A 20,569-nucleotide genomic window follows, 5' to 3' on the forward strand; every position below is an offset into this window, starting at 1 on the left:
CCACTAGTCACCATGAAGTCCCTATGATTATTGCACTGCCTTTGTTAGAAGCTCCTCTTATTTCTTGATTAATACACTGTTCAACAGTATAGTTACTCAGTTTTGTAAATCGCCCACGAGTGTTTTCTTTGCAGCCAATATCCTTCCTCATTATTGTTTGTATGTCCCGGCGCGCTCTCTCTGTCTCTCTGTGTCTCTCTCAGTCTCTCTCTCTTGCCCCTGCCACCTCATTTCTAATTGTCTGGCTTTCTGAAGCATCAGTTGGGAATTTTAGTTCCCAATCTTGGTGACCATACAATGCCTCTTCCATCGTTATTTGCTTAAATCCATTTAGAACATAGAACATTACAGCGCAGTACAGGCCCGTCGGCCCTCGATGTTGCGCCGACCAGTGGAACCAATCTAATGACCCTCTAACCTAAACTATTCCAGTGTTATCCATATACCTGTCCAATGGCCATTTGAATGCCCTTAAAGTTGGCGAGTCCACAAGTGCTGCAGGCAGGGCATTCCACGCCCTTACTACCCTCTGAGTATCTCTCTTTGTAGTTAATTTGCATATTTTGTTCTGATTGCTTTGCATTTGGATGTGCTTTTAATTTTTGAGCATTTTTCACTGGTTGCACCTTATTTATTCATGTATTATTGTTAAATATTTTGTCTCTTCTTGTCACTCTTGACCAAAATTGCTATTTTTTTCTTTCTTTCTTTTCCCTTGACCCCTCCCTCCCCAGGCTCAATTTATCACCTTACAATTTGCAAGCTGGTTTCAGTGGAGCCAGTCCCATTGTATGGTTGTATGTTGTCTCATGAGGCGATCTAGAGGCTTGTAAGGTTGAACATTAGCTATTTATTAAAACGCAGAGCAATGTATCTAAAGGATACAGTCCTAACTAGGTGCTGTCACAAACCTGGCTGATGTTAACTGCGAGAGTGTCCCAAGGAAGGTGTAGGTTCAGGGAGCTAGGAGATGTTAAAGACCTAAAGGAGTATAAGGATTGTAGAAAGGAGCTTAAAAGGGAAATTAGGAGAGCCAGAAGGGGTCATGAGAAGGCCTTGGCGGGTAAGATTAAGGAGAATCCCACGGCCTTCTATAAATATGTGAAAAGCAAGAGGATGAAAAGAGAAGGGATAGGACCTATAAATGGTGAAGGGGGAAAGGTCTGTGTGGAACCAGAAGAAATGGCAGAGGTGCTTAATGAGTACTTTGCCTCAGTATTCACGGTGGAAACTGATCTGGGAGATTTTGCTACAGGTTTGCAGCAGATGGAAAAGATTGAGTATGTGGATATTAAGGAAGAGGATGTGTTAGAACTTTTGAATTCTATCAAGATAGATAAGTCGCCGGGACCAGATGGGATGTACCCCAGGTTACCGTGAGAGGTGAGGGAGGTGATTGCAGAGCCCCTGGCGATGATCTTTGCGTCGTCAATGGAGACGGGAGAGGTTCTGGAGGATTGGAGGATTGCGGATGTGGTTCCTATTTTCAAGAAAGGGAACAGAGATAGCCCGGGAAATTACCGACCGGTGAGTCTGACCTCAGTGGTTGGTAAGCTGATGGAGAGGCTTCTGAGGGACAAGATTTATGAGCATTTGGAGAGGTTTAGCATGATCGGAAATAGTCAGCATGGTTTTATCAAGGGCAGGTCATGCCTTACGAGCCTAGTTGAGTTCTTTGAAAATGTGACTGAACACATTGACGAAGGAAGAGCAGTGGACGTGGTGTACATAAACTTCAGCAAGGCGTTTGATAAGGCCCCCCATGCAAGACTTCTTGAGAAGGTGAGAGGGCATGGGATCCAAGGGGCTTTGGCCTTGTGGATCCAGAACTGGCTTGCCTGCAGAAGGCAGAGAGTGGTTGTGGATGGATCTTTTTCTGCATGGAGGTCAGTCACCACTGGAGTGCCCCAGGGATCTGTTCTAGGACCCTTGCTGTTTGTCATTTTCATAAATGACCTAGATGAGGAAGTGGAGGGATGGGTTAGTAAGTTCGCCGATGACACGAAGGTCGGTGGTGTTGTGGATGGTCTGGAAGGATGTCAGAAGTTGCAGCAGGACATAAATAGGATGCAAGACTGGGCAGAGAAGTGGCAGATGGACTTCAATGCGGATAAATGTGTAGTGGTCCATTTTGGCAGGACCAGTGGGATGAACGAGTACACTATCAAGGGCAGGAGTCTTAGCAGTGTTGAAGAGCAGAAGGATCTTGGGGTCCGGGTCCACAGGACTCTTAAATCGGCCTCGCAGGTGGAGGATGTGGTCAAGAATGCTTATGGTGTACTGGCCTTCATTAATCGAGCGATTGACGTAGAAGCTATTGAGAGGGTACAGAGGAGATTTACAAGGATGTTGCCTGGATTGGGAGGCATGCCTTATGAAGATAGGTTGAGGGAGCTGGGACTTTTCTCCCTGGAGAGACGAAGGTTGAGAGGCGACCTGATAGAGGTTTATAAAATGTTGAGAGGAATAGATAGGGTGGATTCTCAGAGGCTATTTCCCCGGGTTGAAATGGTCGCTACGAGAGGACACAGATTTAAGGTGCAGGGAAGCAAGTACATAGGTGATGTTAGGGGTAAGTTTTTCACTCAGAGGGTGGTGAGTGAATCGAATCGGCTGCCGTCAGTGGTGGTGGAGGTGACCTCGCTGGGGTCTTTTAAAAGACTTCTGGATGAGTATATGGGATTTAATGGGATTGGGGGTTATAGATAGGTCTATAGATTGGTAGGTATTGATGTGATCGGCGCAACTTGTGGGCCGAAGGGTCTGTTTGTGCTGTAGTGTTCTATGTTCTATGCTCTATTAATGTGACGCACCACTTCCTGGTGGTGTATAATTTTGTTTACACAGTATAACACAAAAACTATTAATTGCAATAAAGAAAAGACAAATAAACACGGACAGAACCATAATGTTCTGCCTGGGGAGGGAGGAGTCAAGGGAAAAGGAAAAAAGAGAAAAATAGCAATTTGGGTTAAGTGACAAGAAATGAGAGAGGTTGAGGGAGGGGAGGAGCTATGTTCTATGGCAGTTATGTGTAGAAAATAGGCACACAGCTTATGTAGAGCTTACCCTTTCTGATTCAAGTTACATTTACAAGACCTGATCTCCTTCTGGACTTCCTTCTTCACAGAATCATAGAATATACAGTACAAAGACAGGCCCTTCGGCCCAAATTGGTCCATGCTGACCAAAAAGCCCATCTAAGCTAACCCCATTTGCCTGCATTTGGCTCATATGCCTCTAAATCTTTCCTATCCATGTATCTGTCCAAATGCCTTTCAAATGTTTCAATGTCCCTGCCTCAACCACTTCCTCCGGCAGCTCATTCCACGTAAGTACCACTCTCTGTGTAAAAATATTGCACCTCACGTTCCCATTAATTCTTTCCCCTCTTAAATTAATCCTATGCCCTTCAGTTCTCGATCCCCTAACCCTAGGAAAAAGACTGAGTGCATTCATCCTATCCATGCCCTCCATGACCTTATATACCTCTATAAAGGTCACTCCTTAATCTATGTTCCAAAGAATAAAGTTCTAACCTGTCCGATCTCTCCCTATAACTCAATCCCTTAAGTCCTGGCAACATCCTTGTAAATCTCTTCTGCATTCTCTCAAGTTTAATAACATTTTTCCTATAGCAAGGTGACCAAAACTGAATACAGTACTCCAGGTGCAGTCTCACCAACATCCTGTACAACTGCAACATAACTTCTCAAATTCTATACTCAATGCCCTGACTGATGAAGGCCAGTCTGTCTGTCAAAAGCCTTCTTCACTGCCCTATCTATCTCTGACTCCACCTTTAGAGAACCAGGCACTTGAACTCCAAGGTCCTCTGTTCCATGATACTCCCTAAGGTCCTACCATTCACTGAAAGCCCTACCTTGATTTGACTTACCAAAATGCAACACCCCACACTTAGTATTGAACTTCATTTGCCACTTCTCGGCTCAGCTGATCAAGATCCTGCTGCAATTTTTGATAACCTTCCTCACTGTCTCCAATATCACCTATTTTAGTGTTACCTGCAAACTTACTGATCATATTTTATGAATTCTCATCCAAATGGTTGATATAGATAATAAACAGCAATGAGTCCAGCACTGAGCCCTGAAGCACGCCACTAGTCACAGGCCTCCAGTCCGACAAGCATCCTTCCACCGTCTTCCAAAACAGTGTTCAATTCAATAGAGCTAAAATTAAATACCTGCTTATAATCACTGTTTAGTATTGAGAGTTACTGTGGGGAGCATCTCTTCTTGGTTCCGTGATGATATGGATTTAACTGCCTCCACAAAGGTTTCTTTTGATTCTGGTCTGCTAGTTCTGATGATGAAAACTGCCTCACATGCTGTTAGGTGGAATATTCTGTCAACTCTATCTCTACCCCTCACAATTTGTTGTACCTCAATCATGTCATTCCTTAGCCTTCTCTGTTCCAAAGGAAACAACCCCAATCTGTCCTCATAGCTACAGTTCTCCAGCCCTAGCAACATTCTAGTAAATCTTCTCTGTACTCTTTCCGGAGCAATTAAGTCTTTCCTGTAACATAGTGACCAGAACTGCACATAATACTCCAGTTGTGACCTTACTAGTGTCTTGGACAATTTCATAATTATATTTATACCTTTGTATTTTATACCTCTGCCAATGAAAGAGAATATTCCATATTCCTTCATTACAACCTTATCTACATGTACTGCTACTTTTAGGGACTTTTGCACTTGCACGCCAAGATCTCTCACTTCATCTAGCCCTCTCAGTATGTTTCTGGTTATTGTGTTGTCCCTTTTACTGTTTGACCGCTATCCATAAGTATATTACCTCACACTTATCAGAGTTGAATCCATCTGCTACTTTCCTGCCCACTCCACCAACTCATTTATATAATTTCAAAGCTTATAGTTATCCTCTACACTAACCACTGCATAGCCAATTTTCTTGCCATCTGCAAATTTCCCAAACATGTCCCCCCAAGTTTGAGTCCAAGTCATTAATATGTAAAACAAACAACAGTGTCCTAACACCAAGCCCTGTGGAACTTGAAACAACTTTCCATTGGCAAGGGCAGCCATCAACCATTACCCTTTGTTTCCTGTCACTAAACCAACTTTGGATCCAAGTCACCACATTACTTTTGGACCAGTCTGCCATGTGGGACCTTGTCAAATGCCTTACTAAACTCCATGTAGATAACATCCACTGCACTACCCTTTTTGATTCTCCTTGTCACTTCCTCAAAGAATTCAATCAAGTTTGTAAGGCATGACCTTCCCTTAACAAAGCCATGCTAACTATCTCTGACTAGTCCATGCTGTTCTGAGTGACACTTTGTCCGATCTCTTAAATTCTAACAATTTGCCCGCTGCCAAAGTAAAAGTGACGGGCTATAATTAGTGAACCAAATGGGTTTTTCAGAAAATTGACAATGGTTTTATGGTCGTCAGTAGATTCTTAGTTCCATTTTTTCTAATTGAATTCAAATTCCACCATCTTCCGTGGTGGGATTCGACCCTGGGTCTCTGGAACATTAGCTGAGTTTCTGGAATAATAGTCTAGCAGTCATATCATTAGGCCATATCTCTCCATAAAGGTTTTTAAAGGTTGTAAGGTTTCCAACCTAAACTACTTTCCCAGGTAATGCATTCCAGATTCTCATCACTGTCTGACTGAACCGATTGTTCCTCAAATATCCTCTGAATCTCTGCCCCTTACTAGAAAACTATGCTCTTTGTGATTGATTCCCTCAACCAAAGAGTACTCACTCTCATAATACCCCTCATAATCTTATACACCTCAATCACAACCCCTCTTAGTCTTCTCTGCTCTAAAGAAAACAATTCAAGCCTAAGTAGCCTCTCTTTATAGCTCAAATGCACCATCCCTCTCCATCTCCTTCACCAGGCAACATCCTGGTGAATCTCCTCTATACCCTCTCTCATGCTATCACATCCTTCCGACAGTGAGGTGACCAGAACTGCACCGTTTTCCAGCTGTGGCCTAACCAATGCTTTGTACAGCTCTAACATTGTCTCCTTCCTCTTATACTCTATACCACAACTGATGAAAGCAAGTGCCCCAGATGCCTTCTTCACTATCCTATTCAATGCTCTGCTGACTTCAGGGATCTGTGAATAAGTAACCCAAGGTCCCTCTTGTTCCTCTGAGCTTCCAGTGTGGCCCTTGCAGAGTACAAGCTCCCCAATTAAGTGAGTGAAGGCTCGCCAAATAGGGAAGGAGCAGCAGGATGGTTTAAAAACCAGTTGACTGACTCAGGCTGGCAGTTAAAAGATTCTGGGGCTTGAAGCAGTACTTTGTTCACATTGTAAATAAAGGGTGTTGGTGAAGGAAGATTGGCCTTGGCAAGATTATTGCAGTCAGGTTTCCATGTTCATGGAGTTTCCTCACACTGCACAATGGATTTTTTTCTAATTTTTCTCAAACAGTATGTAATGGAATCTATGAGGGAGCAAGCTGTCCTAGATCTGGTCCTGTGTAATGAGTCATTGAGTCATAGAGTCATAGAGATTTACACCATGGAAACAGACCCTTCGGCCCAACTTGTCCGTGCCGCCTTTTTTTAAAACCCCTAAGTTAATCCAATTGCCCACGTTTGGCCCATATCCCTCTAACTCGTGGGCCGAAGGGCCTGTTTGTGCTGTAGTGTTCTATACCCACCGTAGCTATCTAACTACTTTTTAAAAGATAAAATTGTACCCACCTCTACTATCTCTGGCAGCTTGTTCCAGATGCTCACCACCCTCTGTGTGAAAAAATTGCCCCTCTGAACACTTTTGTGTCTCTCCCCTCTCACCTTAAACATATGCCCTCTAATTTTAGGCTTCCCTACCTTTGGGAAAAGATATTGACTATCTACCTTGTCTATGCCCCTCATTATTTTATAGACCTCTATAAAGTCACCCCTCAGCCTCCTACGCTCCTGAGAAAAAAGTTCCAGTCTATTCAGCCTCTCCTTATGATTCAATCCATCAAGTCCCGGTAGCATCCTAATAAATCTTTTATGCACTGTTTCTGGTTTAATAATATCCTTTCTATAATAGGGTGACCAGAAGTGTACACAGTATTCCAAGTGTGGCCTTACCAATGTCTTGTACAACTTTAACAAGATGTCCCAACTTCTATATTCAATGTTCTGACTGATGAAACCAAGCAGATTGAGACAGGAGTGATTAATAATGTCACAGTTAGGGATCCTCGCGAAGGAGCGACCACAGTAAGGTTGAATGGAGATGGAGGGTGATAAAGTAAAATCCTTGTCTTGTGCTTAAACAAAGAAGATTACAATGGGATGAGGGAGGGGTTGGCTAAGATAGACTGGGAGCAAAGACTTTATGGTGGGACAATTGAGGAACAGTGGAGGACTTTCAAAATGATTTTTCAATGTGTTCAGCAAAAATATATAGCAGTGATAAGGAAGGACTGTAGAAAAAGAGATAATCAGCCATTGATATCTAAGGAAATAAGAGGGTAATGGAGGACATGAAAGAAAATGCATACAAAGTGGCAAAGATTAGTGGGAAACTGGAGGATTATAAGAGTAAGTTAGCTCAAAATATTTAAAAAAAACCAAAAGTTTCTAGAAATGTATAAAATAAAGAATGGCTAAAGTAAACATCGGTCCTTTAGAGGATGAGAAGGGGGATTTAATAGGAAATGAGGAAATGGCCGCGGCATCGAACAGGTACTTTGTGTCAGTCTTCACAGTGGAAGATGCAAATGACATGCCAAAAATTGATGACAAGACTGCTATGGCAGGTGAGGACCTAGAAACTATCATTATCACAAAAGAGGTATTGTTGGGCAACTAAAGGGGCTAAAGGTAGACAAATCTCCGAGTCCTGATGGAATGCATCCCAAGGTACTAAAAGAAATGACGGGGGAAACAGCAAATGCGCTCATGATAATTTATCAAAACTGTCTGGACCCTGAAGTGGTTCCGGCAGATTGGCAAACAAATATGCCACTTAAAAAAGAAGCTAACTATAGGCTGGTTAATACAGTGAGGAAGGTTTTCAAAGCTTGCAGAGGGACTTGGACCAACTAGAAAAATGGGCTGAAAAATGGCAAATGGAATTTAACGCAGACAAAAGTGAGGTACTGCACTTTGGTAGGACAAACCAAAGTAGAACGTACAGGCTAGATGGTAGGACTCTGAAGAGTGCAGTTGAACAGAGGGATCTGGGAATACAGGTACAGTGACATCACAGGTGGATAGGGTTGTAAAGAGTGCTTTTGGTACATTGGCCTTTATGAATCGGAGTATCGAGAATAAAAGTTGGAGTGTTATGGTAAGGTTATATAAGGCATTATTGTGGCTGAATTAGAGTATTGTGTACAGTTTTGGTCCCTAGTTACAGGAAGGATGTAAATAAGGTTGAAAGAGTGCAGAGAAGATTCATAAGGATGTCGCCGGGACTTGAGAAACTGAGTTACAGAGAGAGATTGAATAGGTTAGGACTTTATTTCCTGGAGAGAAGAACGAGGGTAGATTTGATAGTAGTGTATAAGACTTTGATAGCTATAGATAGAGTGAATGCAAACAGGCTTTTTCCACTGAGGCTAGGGGAGAAAGAAACCAGAGGGCATGGGTTAAGGGTGAAAGGAGAAAAGTTTAAAGGGAATATTAGGGGGGGGCTTCTTCACGCAGAGAGTGGTGGGAGTGGGGAATGAGCTGCCGGATAAAGTGGTAAATGCGGGGTCACTTTTAACATTTAAGAAAAACTTGGACAGGTTCATGGATGAGAGGGGCGTGGAGGGATATGGTCCAAGTGCAGGTCAGTGGGACTAGGCAAAAAATGGTTCGGCACAGACAAGAAGGGCCAAAAGGCCTGTTTTTGAGCTGTAATTCTCTATGGTTAGCTTAACTTTTTTGCCGGGAAAATGCTTGAATCTATCATTGAGGACGAAATAGTGAGACATCTAGATAGAAATTGTTCCATTGGGAAGATGCAGCATGGGTCCATGGAAGGCAGATCATGTTTAACTAATTGAATGGAATTCTTTGAGGACATTACGAGCACGGTGGACAGTGGGGAACTGGTGCATGTGGTGTATCTGGATTTCCAGAAGGCATTCAGCTAGGTGCCACACAAAAGGCTGCTGCATAAGATAAAGATGCATGGTGTTACGGATAATGTATTAGCATGGATAGAGGATTGGTTAACCAACAGAAAGCAAAGAGTGGGGGTAAATGGGTGCTTTTCTGGTTGGCGATCAGTGTAGGGACTGCAATTGTATGCAATTTACATAGATGATTTGGAGTTCGGGACCAAGCATAATGTGCAAGTTTGCAGATGATGCTAAAATGAGTGGTAGAGCAAAGTCATAGATCATAGAACCCTACAGTACAGAAAGAGGCCCTTCGAGTCTGCACAACACAATCCCACTCAGGCCCTACCCCCATATCCCTATATATCATACCCACTAAGCCCTCTAACCTCTGCTACCCTGGACACTAAGGGGCAATTTCTTAGCATGGCCAATCAACCTAACCCGCACATGTTTGGACTGTGGGAGGAAACCGGAGCACCCAGAGGAAACCCACGCAGACATGAGAAGAATGTGCAAACTCCACACAGACAGTGACCTGAGCCGAGAATTGAACGCAGGACCCTGGAGCTGTGAAGCAGCAGTACTAACCACTGTGCTACTGTGCCGCCCAAGTGTACAAAGGACGCAGAACATCTGCAGAGGGATATAATAATTTAAGTGAGTGGGCAAGGGTCTGCAGATGGAGTACAACATTGGTAAATGTGAGTCAAACATTTTGGTAGGAATAACAGCAAAATGGACTTTTATTTAAATGATAAAAAAATTGCAACATGCTGCTGTGTAGAGGGACCCAGGTCTCCTTGTGCATGAATCACAAAAAGTTGGTTTGCAGGTGCAGCAGCAATTAAGAAGGCAAATGGAATTTTGTCCTTCATTGCTAGAGGGATGGAGTTTGAAAACAGCGAGGTTGCAGCTGTATCAGGTGCTGGTGAGGCCACATTTAGAGTATGTGAACAGTTTTTAGATAGGATGTACTGGCACTGGAGGAGGTACAGAGGAGGTTCACTAGGTTGATTCCAGAGTTGGGAGGGTTGGCTTATGAGGAGACACTGAATAGACTGGGGCTATACTCATAGGAATTTAGAAGAATGAAGGAAAATCTTATAGAAACATGTAAGATTATGAAGGGAATAGTTAAGATAGAAGCAGGGAGGTTGTTTCCACTGGCAGGTGAAACTAGAACTGGGGGCATGGCCTCAAAATAAGGGGAAGCAGATTTAGGACTCAGTTGAGGAGGAGCTTCTTCACACAAAGGATTGTGAATCTGTGGAATTCCCTGCCCAGTGAAGCAATTGAAGCTACCTCATTGGATGTTTTTAAGGCAAGGATAGATAGCTTTTTGTACGGTAAAGGAATTGAAGGTTATGGTAGGCAGGTGGGTAAGTGGAGCTGAGTCCACGAAAAGATCAGCCATGATCTTATTGAATGGCAAAGCAGGGTGGCGAGGCCAAATGGCCTATGCGTGCTCCTAGTTCTTACGTTGTTATCTATGATTGCTGTTCACAAACTCCCATATACTACAGATAGCACATATCATCTACACTGACACCTAGATTGGACCTTGTTTAATTTATTTAAGTAGTCTTTTTGATTTGATTTATTATTCTCACATGTATTAACGTACAATGAAAAGTATTCTTTCTTGCGTACTATTATTATAGGTAAAATAATACCTCTGAGACTATTAGTGAGTCAGAGTACAGTAGCTTTTATTTCAAAACTCTGGCGTTTATTCCAGAGCTTTGGGAGAAACTGGTTCCAACCAGGACTACCAGACTTCTCATAGAACACAAACACAAGCTGGATTTTATACATTATGAGCTCCAGCAGGAATCACGATTCAAAGTTCTAATTCCGGCCAGACCTCCGGGTCTTCCTTCCTAGGTCGTGATTCAGCTCCATATTTAATCAGGAATCACAGTCCTGCAGCCATGACACAGTCTTCAATCCGGTCATGATTCAAAACCCTTCTGCAGCAGTACCGGCATCCCTGTCTGTGAAGTTACTTGTGTGATCGTGGCTGTCCCAGCAGGACTCTTCCTGTTAAAAGCCAGTATTGCGATCTGCCATCAGCAGCTGTCAAAAACTGGTCATGTAAACTACCATCTGTGTAACAATGTCCAACTAACACAAATAGGTAAGATTTGCAAAGTCTACAAAATACCAGCCACATTAAACTGTCTGTCTTTATATAAATGAGAGTTAAAGCACGTAATACATGAACAAATAACTATTACTGCCAGGAGCAATGGGAAGATCAGCCATGATGAAGAGTTATGTTTGTGACATATTCTAGATACAAAATACATTAACTCTTTGCCTACTTCACTACACAGACAAAACATGCCATTCGTAGAGAAGGAAACAAGAGAGTGCAGAATGTAGTGTTATAGTCATAGCTAGGGTATAGAGATAGATCAGCTTAATGCAAAGTAAGTCCATTCAAAAGTCTGACAGCAGCAGGGATGAAGCTATTCTTGAGCCGGTTGATATGTGACCTCAGACTTTTGTATCTTTATCTTTTTCCTGACGAAAGAAGGTGAAAGAGAGGATGTCCAGGGTGCATGGGTTCCTTCATTATGTTGGCTGCTTTGCCGAGGCAGCGGGAAGCGTAGTCAGAGTCAATGGATGGGAGGCTGGTTTGCGTGATGGATTGGGCTACATTCACCTTTTGTAATTCCTTGCAGTCTTGGGCAAAGCAGGAGCCATACCAAGCTGTGATACAACCAGAAAGAATGCTTTCTATGGGGCATCTGTAAAAGTTGGTGAGAGTCGCAGTTGACATGCCAAATTTCCTTTGTCTTCTGAGAAAGTAGAGACGTTGGTGGGCTTTCTTAACTATAGTGTCGGCATGGGGGGACCAGGACAGGTTGTTAGTGATCTTTACACCTAAAAACTTGAAGCTCTCGACCCTTTCTACTTCATCCCCATTGATGTAGACAGGGGCATGTTCTCCTTTATGCTTCCTGAAGTCGATGACAATCTCTTTTGTTTTGTAGACATTGAGGGAGAGATTATTGTTGCTTCACCAGTTCACCAGATTCTCTATCTCATTCCTGTACTCTGTCTTGTCATTGTTTGAGATCCAACCCACAATGTTGGTGTCATTAGCAAATTTGAAAATTGAATTGGGGGAGAATTTGGCCACACAGTAATAGGTATATAAGGAGTATAGTAGGGGGCTGAGAACATAGCCTTGTTGGGCACCAGTGTTGAGGATGAGTGTGGAGGAGGAAGTGGAGTTGCCTATCTTTACTGACTGTGGCCTGTGAGTTAGGAAGTTCAAGATCCAGTTGCAGAGGGAGTAGCCAAGGCCCAGGTCATGGAGTTTGGAGATGAGGCTTTTGGGAATAATAGTGTTGAAGGCTGAGCTGTGGTAAGTAAATAGGAGTTTGACTTAGGTGTCCCTGTTATCTAGGTATTGCAGGATTGTGTGCAGGGCCAGGGAAATGGTGCTTGCTGTGGACCTGTTGCGGTGGTAAGCAAACTAGTGGATCCAGTTAGTCCAGGAGGCTGGAATTGATTTGTGCCATGACTAACCTTTCGAAGCACTTCGTTATGATGGATGTCAGAGCCACTGGATGATAGTCATTGGGCGGCATGCTAGCACAGTGGTTAGCACTGCTGCTTCACAGCCCCAGGGACCTGGGTTCGATTCCTGGCCTGGGTCACTGTCTGTGTGGAGTTTGCACGTTCTTCCTGTGTTTGTGTGGGTTTCCTCCTGGTGCTCCGGTTTCCTCCCACAGTCCAAAGATGTGCGTGTTAGGTTGATTGACCATGCTAAAAATTGCCCTTAGTGTCCTGAAATGCGTAGGTTAGAAGGATTATGGGATTAAATATGTAGGGATATGAGGGTAGGACGTGGGTGGGATTGTGGTCAGTGCAGACTCGATGGGCCAAATGGCATCGTTCTGTACTGTAGGGTTTCTATGTTAAGGCATGCTGCTTGGTTTTTCTTGGGTACTGGGATGATGGTCATCTTCTTGAAGCAGATAGGAACCTCAGATTGTTGTAAAGCGAGGTTGAATATGTCTATGAATACCTCCGCTAGCGGATCTGCACAGGATCTGAGTGCACAACCGGGTACGCGATCAGGGCCAGTTGCTTTCCGTAGGTTGACCTTTGAGAAGGCTGCTCTGACATCTGCAATGGTGATCCCAGGGTAGTGGTTCATCCAGCGCTTCCAGGGTGGTGGGTACGCTCTCACTGACCTCTTGCTCAAAATGGGCGTAGAATGCATTGACCTCATCAGAGAGGAATGCATTGGGGCTGGTGATTTTACATGCTTTCATCTTGCAGCCTGTTATGTCTTGCAGACCTTGCCATAATCAGCGGGGGTTGGTGTGACTAGCCTGGGACTCTAGCTTGGTCCGGTACTGTCTTTTGGCATCTTTGATGGGTCTCCTTAGATCATATCTGGCTTTCTTGTATTGGTCAGTGTTGCCTGACTTGAACACCTCAGGCCTGGACTTCAGCAAGCAGTGGATATCCCTGTTCATCCGTGGTTTCCCGTTGGGGAACACTTGGATTTGCTTCTTTTCACACAGCCTTCTACACACTTACTTATGTAGTCAGTTACTGTGGTGGTGCACTCGTTCAGGCTGCACAGAGTTTTTAAATATTGACCAGTCCACTGACTCCAAGCAGCCCCGTAGGAGATCATCCAGTTCTTCAGACCAAATTGTACAACTCTTTTTGATGAATTCTCCCATTTCAGTTTTTGCTTATAAGCTGGGAGCAGGAGCACAGTCTTGTCGTCTGATTTGCCTAAGTGTGGACAGGCAATAGAACTGTAGGCACGTTTGATATTTGTGTATGATTGGTCTAGGATGATTGGGCCTCTGGTGGAACAGGAGACGTATTGGTGGTAACTTGGTAATATGCTCTTGAGCTTGGCCTGATTGAAGTCCCTGACCGCGATGAGCAAGGCCTTGGGATGTTTTGTCTCAAGACTATTCGTGTTGGTGTATATTTCGTCCAGCGCGTCTGCGTGGGGTGAGATGTAAACAGGATGACGGAGGTGGTCTATAGATTTTGGTTTGTAAGTAAATACTTGACATAATTTAAGTTTGCAAAACCTGTGCCTGTCAAACAAGCCCACAAACATTGAAGCCAAAAAGCAGCAACTCCTTCCCTTGCTGCACCATGTTCTCACTCTTACTGAAGTGCCAGCATTGACCTGTGCTCAGGATACACTCTCTGCATGTCCACTCAGTTCACCTTTAGGCGACTTTATAAGGTCTCATTCAACTTCCTGTTAACACTAATTAGCTAATTGCAATCAATTAAGAACATAAGAAATAGGAGCAAGAGTAGGCCATCTAGCCCTTCAAGCCTGCCCCGCCATTCAATAAGATCATGGCTGATCTGAAGTGGATCAGTTCCACTTTCCCGCTTTCTCCCCATAACCCTTAATTCCCTTGCCTATCAAAAACCTATCTACCTGTGACGTAAATATATTTAGCGAGGTAGCCTTCACCACTTCAACGGGCAGAGAATTCCAGAGATTCACCACCCTTTGAGTGAAGAAGTTCCTCCTCAACTCTGATCTATACTGCAGGCGGCCCCCCCCCCCGCCAAACCAATCTTGAGGCTGTGCCCTCTAGTCCTGCTGTCCTTTCTGAGCAGGAAGAATCTCTCTACCCTATCCATCCCTTTCATTATCTTATACGTCTCTATAAGATCCCCCCTCATCCTTCTAAACTCCAACGAGTACAGACCCAGTCTATTTAGTCTCTCTTCGTAGTCCAACCCCTCATCTCCGGTATCAGTCTAGTAAACCTCCTCTGCACTCCCTCCAAGGCCAAAATATCCTTGCGCAAGTGTGGCGACCAAAACTGCACACAGTACTCCAGCTGCGGCCTCACAAGTACCCTGTACAGTTGCAGCAAGACCTCCCTACTTTTATATTCTATCCCCCTCGCTATAAAGGCCAACATTCCATTCGCCTTCTTGATCACCTGCTGCACCTGCAGACTGGGTTTTTGTGACTCGTGCACAAGGACCCCCAGGTCCCTCTGCACCATAGCATGCTGCAGCTTTTCGCCCTTTAAATAGTAATCCCTCCTACTATTATTTCTGCCAAAGTGGATAACCTCATACTTGCTAACATTATACTCCATCTGCCAGGTCCTCGCCCACTCGCTTAGCCTATCCAGATCCCTCTGCAGACTTTCCACACCCTCCATGCAATTTGCTTTTCCACTCATCTTCGTGTCATCAGCAAATTTCATCACCCTACACTCAGCCCCCTCCTCCAGATCATCTAAATAAATGGTAAATAGCTGAGGCCCCAGCACCGATCCCTGCGGCACTCCACTAGTCACCAACCACCAATCAGAATAGCACCCATTGATAACAACTCTCTGCCTCCTATTAGACAACCAATCCTCTATCCACGCTTACACCTTACCCCCGAGTCCGTGCACCGTAACATCGTGTAGCAACCTTTTATGAGGCACCTTATCAAACACCTTTTGAAAATCTAGAAACACCACATCCACCAGGTCCCCTCTGTCTACCGCACTAGTCATATCCTCATAGAATTCCAATAAATTCATCAAACACGACTTCCCTTTAACGAATCCATGCTGCGTCTGCTTGATCAAACCATTCTTTTCTAGGTGCCTCGCTATTTCTTCTTTGATGACGGATTCAAGCATTTTTCCAACTACAGATGTTAAACTAACCGGCCTATAATTCCCTGCCTTTTGTCTGCTACCTTTTTTAAACTGTGGCATAAATTGCAACTTATTGACCCTTAACAGAAACTGTCTATCTGCAGCCATTATGTAACCTGCAGTTTCTTTTACAGTTTTTAAGGTTTAAAGTTAAATTTCAAAAATTAAACTATTTATCAGAAGGTTCTATTTGTACCGAATTCCCCACTTTTACAGTCTGATTGTGATGTCCAGTGTATATGTAAACGAGAGGATTGATGAGGGTGGAGGGGAGACTTGAGTGGAGTGAGAGCAGATTGTTGGCACTTGCCTATGTTGTTTCACATTATCTTCAATACTGCTGAGTGACATCATGAGGACTGGAACCTAAACGCACAATATCGAGGGTTAACAGTTGCCTGGGTCAAAAGGCCCATCATGATCAGAGTTCAACAGACACCTTCATATTGTTTTATGTATTTTTCCCCTGCAGAGTTCACCCTAGCCGTGTGCTTCCATTTGGTCTTGCTGATAACTTCTGGGAGATGGGAGAGACGGGGCCATGTGGACCATGTACTGAGATACACTATGATCATGGGTTAGGGAGAGGAGCAGCGGCACAGGTCAACAGAGGCAATCCACTGCTCGTGGAGATCTGGAATTTGGTCTTCATGCAATACAACAGGTCAGTGTGATGGGAACAGTATAAATAAGCTATGTATCTCAGCCCATTCTGTACTTGATGGATCCAATGTAGAGGGAACTTTACTCTGTATCTAATTGGTGTGTTGCTTTTAACAGGGTCCGTGACCTAAACTCCAAGATATATTATGAAGCCAGACAAATCCCAACAGTTTTTCTATTGCGGCATATATGTGAGGATAGCATGCTTCACTACGGATAAATTATGAATCTTTTATGAAAAGAAGTTTTATTCATAACACAATTTAAACACAAGTCTAGCAACATGATGGAGCTTAACTTTTAACATTTGAGCAACTGTTTAAAAAATGAAAAGCAACAATTTTAATTTCTGACTTATCACTATTTCAGTTCCAAATAAGCAACACCCCCCTTCCATTCACATGCCACTTTAAATACTGTTAGCAAATCCAAGCATACTAGCTATAAATTGTTTTAATCTATATCTAACTTTGTACAGTACCTGGCCTGGGAGTGTTTGATGGGAACAGTGTAGAGGGAGCTTTACTCTGTATCTAACCTCGTGCTGTACCTGGCCTGGGAGTGTTTGATGGGGACAGTGTAGAGGGAACTTTACTCTGCATCTAACCTCGTGCTGTACCTATCCTTGGAGTGTTTGATGGTATGATAAAATATATGTACATCATGTTTTTTGTTAGGATCATGTTTGGACTTCAGATCTGTCTTGCAATGTGCCAGTTTGTCTTGTCTAAGAAATCTTTTAAAATTAATAGTTAGAACTATTAATTAAAACTCCGGTTTCCTCCCACAGTCCAAAGATGTGCGGGTTAGGTTGATTGGCCATGCTAAATTGATCCTAGTGTCAGGGGATTAGCAGAGTAAATATGTAGGGTTATGGGAATAGGGCCTGGGTGGGATTGTGTTGGTGCAAACTTGATGGGCCAAATGGTCTCCTTCTGCACTGTAAGGATTCTATTCTATGAACAACAAAGAACAGTACAGCACAGGAAACCAAGCCTTGTCGCTCATTGGTCCAACTAGACCATTCGTTTGTATCCCTCCATTCCCAGGCTGCTCATGTGACTATCCAGGTAATTGTTAAACAATGCCAGTGTGTCTGCCTCCATCACCCTACTTGGCAGCGCGTTTCAGGCCCTCACCACCCTCTGTGTAAAAAAACGTCCCTCTGATATCAGAGTTATACCTTGTCCCCCTCACCTTGAGCCTATGACCCCTCATGATCGTCACCTCCGACTCAGGAAAAAGTTTCCCACTATTCACCCTATCTATACCTTTCATAATTTGTACACCTCTATTAGGCCTCCCCTCATTCTCTGTCTTTCTAGGGAGAACAACCCCAGTCTACCCAATCTCTCCTCATAGCTAAGACCCTCCATACCAGGCAACATCCTGGTAAACCTTCTCTGCACTCTCTCTAAAGCCTCCACATCCTTCTGGTAGTGTGGCGACCAGAATTGGACGCAGTACTCCAAATGTGGCCTAACCAGCGTACTATACAGCTGCAACATCAGACTCCAGCTTTTATACTCTATACCCTGTCCTATAAAGGCAAGCATACCATATGCCTTCTTCACCACCTTCTCCACCTGTGCTGCCACCTTTAGGAATTTGTGGACTTCGACCCCTAGGTCCCTCTGTGTTTCTATATTCTTGATGGCCCTGCCATTTATTGTATAGATCCCCCCTACATTAGTTCTTCCAAAATGCATCACCTCGCATTTATCTGGATTAAATTCCATATGCCGTTTCTCTGCCCAATTTTCCAGTCTATCTACATCCTGCTGTATTTTTCGACAATGCTCATAACTATCCGCAAGTCCAGCCATCTTTGTGTCATCCGCAAACTTGCTGATAACACCAGTTACAGCTTCCAGATCATTTATATATATCACAAATAGCAGAGGTCCCAGTACAGAGCCCTGCGGAACACCACTGGTCACAGACCTCCAGCCGGAAAAAGACCCTTCGACAGCTACCCTCTGTCTCCTTTGGCCAAGCCAGTTCTCTACCCATCTAGCCACCTCTCCTTGTGTCCCATGAGCCTTAACCTTCTTAACCAACCTGCCATGAGGGACTTTGTCAAACGCCTTACTGAAATCCATATAGATGACATCCACGACCCTTCCTTCGTCAACCGTTTTTGTCACCTCCTCAAAAAACTCCACCAAATTTGTAAGGCATGATCTCCCTCTTACAAAGCCATGCTGCCTGTCACTAATGAGATTGTTCCGTTCTAAATGCGCATACATCCTATCTCCAAGAATCCTCTCCAACAACTTCCTTACCATGGACGTCAAGCTCACCGGCCTATAATTACCTGGGTTATCCCTACTACCCTTCTTAAATAACGGTACCACATTCGCTATCCAATCCTCAGGGACCTCACCTGTGTCCAATGAAGAGACAAAGATTTCCGTCAGAGGCCCAGCAATTTCATCTCGTGTCTCCCTGAGCAGTCTAGGATAGATGTCATCAGGCCCTGGGGATTTGTCAGTTTTAATGTTCCCTACAAAACCTAACACTTCCTCCCTTGTAATGGAGATTCTCTCTAATGGGTCAACACCACCCTCTGAGACACCCCCAGTCAACACATCCCTCTCCTTTGTGAATACTGATGCAAAGTATTCATTTAGGATTTTCCCTATTCCCTTGGGTTCTAAGCATAATTCCTCTCCTTTGTCCCTGAGAGGTCTGATTTTTTTTTCCCTGACAACTCTTGTTCCTAACGTGAATAAAATGCCTTAGGATTCTCTTTAATCCTGTCTGCCAAGAACGTTTCATGACCTCTTTTTGCCCTTCTAACTCCCCGTTTGAGTTCTTTCCTACTCTCCCTGTATTCCTCCAGAGCTCCATCTGTTTTCAGTTGCCTGGACCTAACATACGCCTCTCTTCTTTTATATCAGATCCTCAATTTCCCTGGTTATCCACGGCTCTCGAATCCTACCTTTCCTGTCCTTCCTTTTTATAGGCACAAGCCTGTCCTGCAGCCTTATCAACTGTTCCTTAAAAGACTCCCACATACCAGACGTGGACTTACCCTCGAACAGCCTCTCCCAATCAACGGCCACCAATTCCTGCCGAATCCGGCTATAGTTAGCCTTCCCCAAATTTAGCACCCTACCCGTAGGACAACACTCATCCTTGTCCATTACTATCCTAAAAGTAACAGAATTGTGGTCACTATTTGCCACATGTTCCCCTACTGAAACTTTGACGACCTGACCGGGCTCATTTCCCAGAACTAGATCCAGTATAGATCCCTGTCTAGTTAGGCTACTTACATACTGTTCTCAAGAACCTTCCAGTACGCATTTTACAAATTCCTCCCCGTCTAGACCTCCAGCCCTAAGCACTTTCCAGTCTATATCAGGGAAATTAAAATCTCCCACTACAACCCTACTTTTTCTGCACCTATCCAGAATCTCCTTACATATCCAAATATGTAAGGAGATATGTATCCACATCTCCCATTTCCAGTTGGGAGGACAGGATAAGTATTTAAATTGTTTATTTAAGCAGGACTAATGCCTACTTTGGTTTCCCCTGGGCTATCAGAGTAGTGTTATGATTAGGTTGATTGACAAGGAATCATTGGTGCTCAGCAGAAATTTATTCCGATGGTCAAAAAGGACCGTAGGAGGAGAGGTAATAAGCCGTGGATAACGAAGGAGGTGAAGGAAAGTGTTAAATTAAAAGCAGAGGCGTTTAGAGTAGCTAAGAGTAGTGAGCGAGAAGAGGATTGGGAGAGGTTTAAATGTCAACAAAGATTGACAAAGAAGTTGATAAAGAAGAACATAAGAACATAAGAAATAGGAGCAGGAGTAGGCCAACTAGCCCTTCGAGCCTGCCCCGCCATTCAATAAGATCATGGCTGATCTGTCGTGGCTCAGTTCCACATTCCCGCCCTCTCCCCATAACCCTTAATCCCCTCTCTTATCAAAAACCCATCAACCCGCGTCTTAAAAATATTTAGCGAGGTAGCCTCCACCACTTCAACGGGCAGAGAATTCCAGAGATTCATAGAACATAGAACACTACAGCACAAACAGGCCCTTCGGCCCACGAGTTGCGCCGATCACATCAACACCTATCTATAACCCCCAATCCCATAAAACCCCATATACTCATCCAGAAGTCTTTTAAAAGACCCCAGC

The 20,569-nt window shown here is 43.9% G+C and overlaps 1 protein-coding gene across 1 annotated transcript in view; it reads left to right on the forward strand.

Moving 5' to 3' along the window:
• Positions 1-20,569, forward strand: part of aars2 (alanyl-tRNA synthetase 2, mitochondrial (putative)) — a 98,720-nt gene that overhangs the window by 14,391 nt on the left and 63,760 nt on the right. The window contains exon 4 of the mRNA XM_080193453.1: positions 16,225-16,416. Coding sequence (XP_080049579.1) covers positions 16,225-16,416 — 192 coding nt within the window. The remainder of the gene's footprint in view (positions 1-16,224; positions 16,417-20,569) is intronic.

This window comes from Carcharhinus amblyrhynchos, chromosome 7 (assembly GCF_965287045.1).
Source record: "Carcharhinus amblyrhynchos chromosome 7, sCarAmb.v2.hapA, whole genome shotgun sequence".
Taxonomy (NCBI): Eukaryota; Metazoa; Chordata; class Chondrichthyes; order Carcharhiniformes; family Carcharhinidae; genus Carcharhinus; species Carcharhinus amblyrhynchos.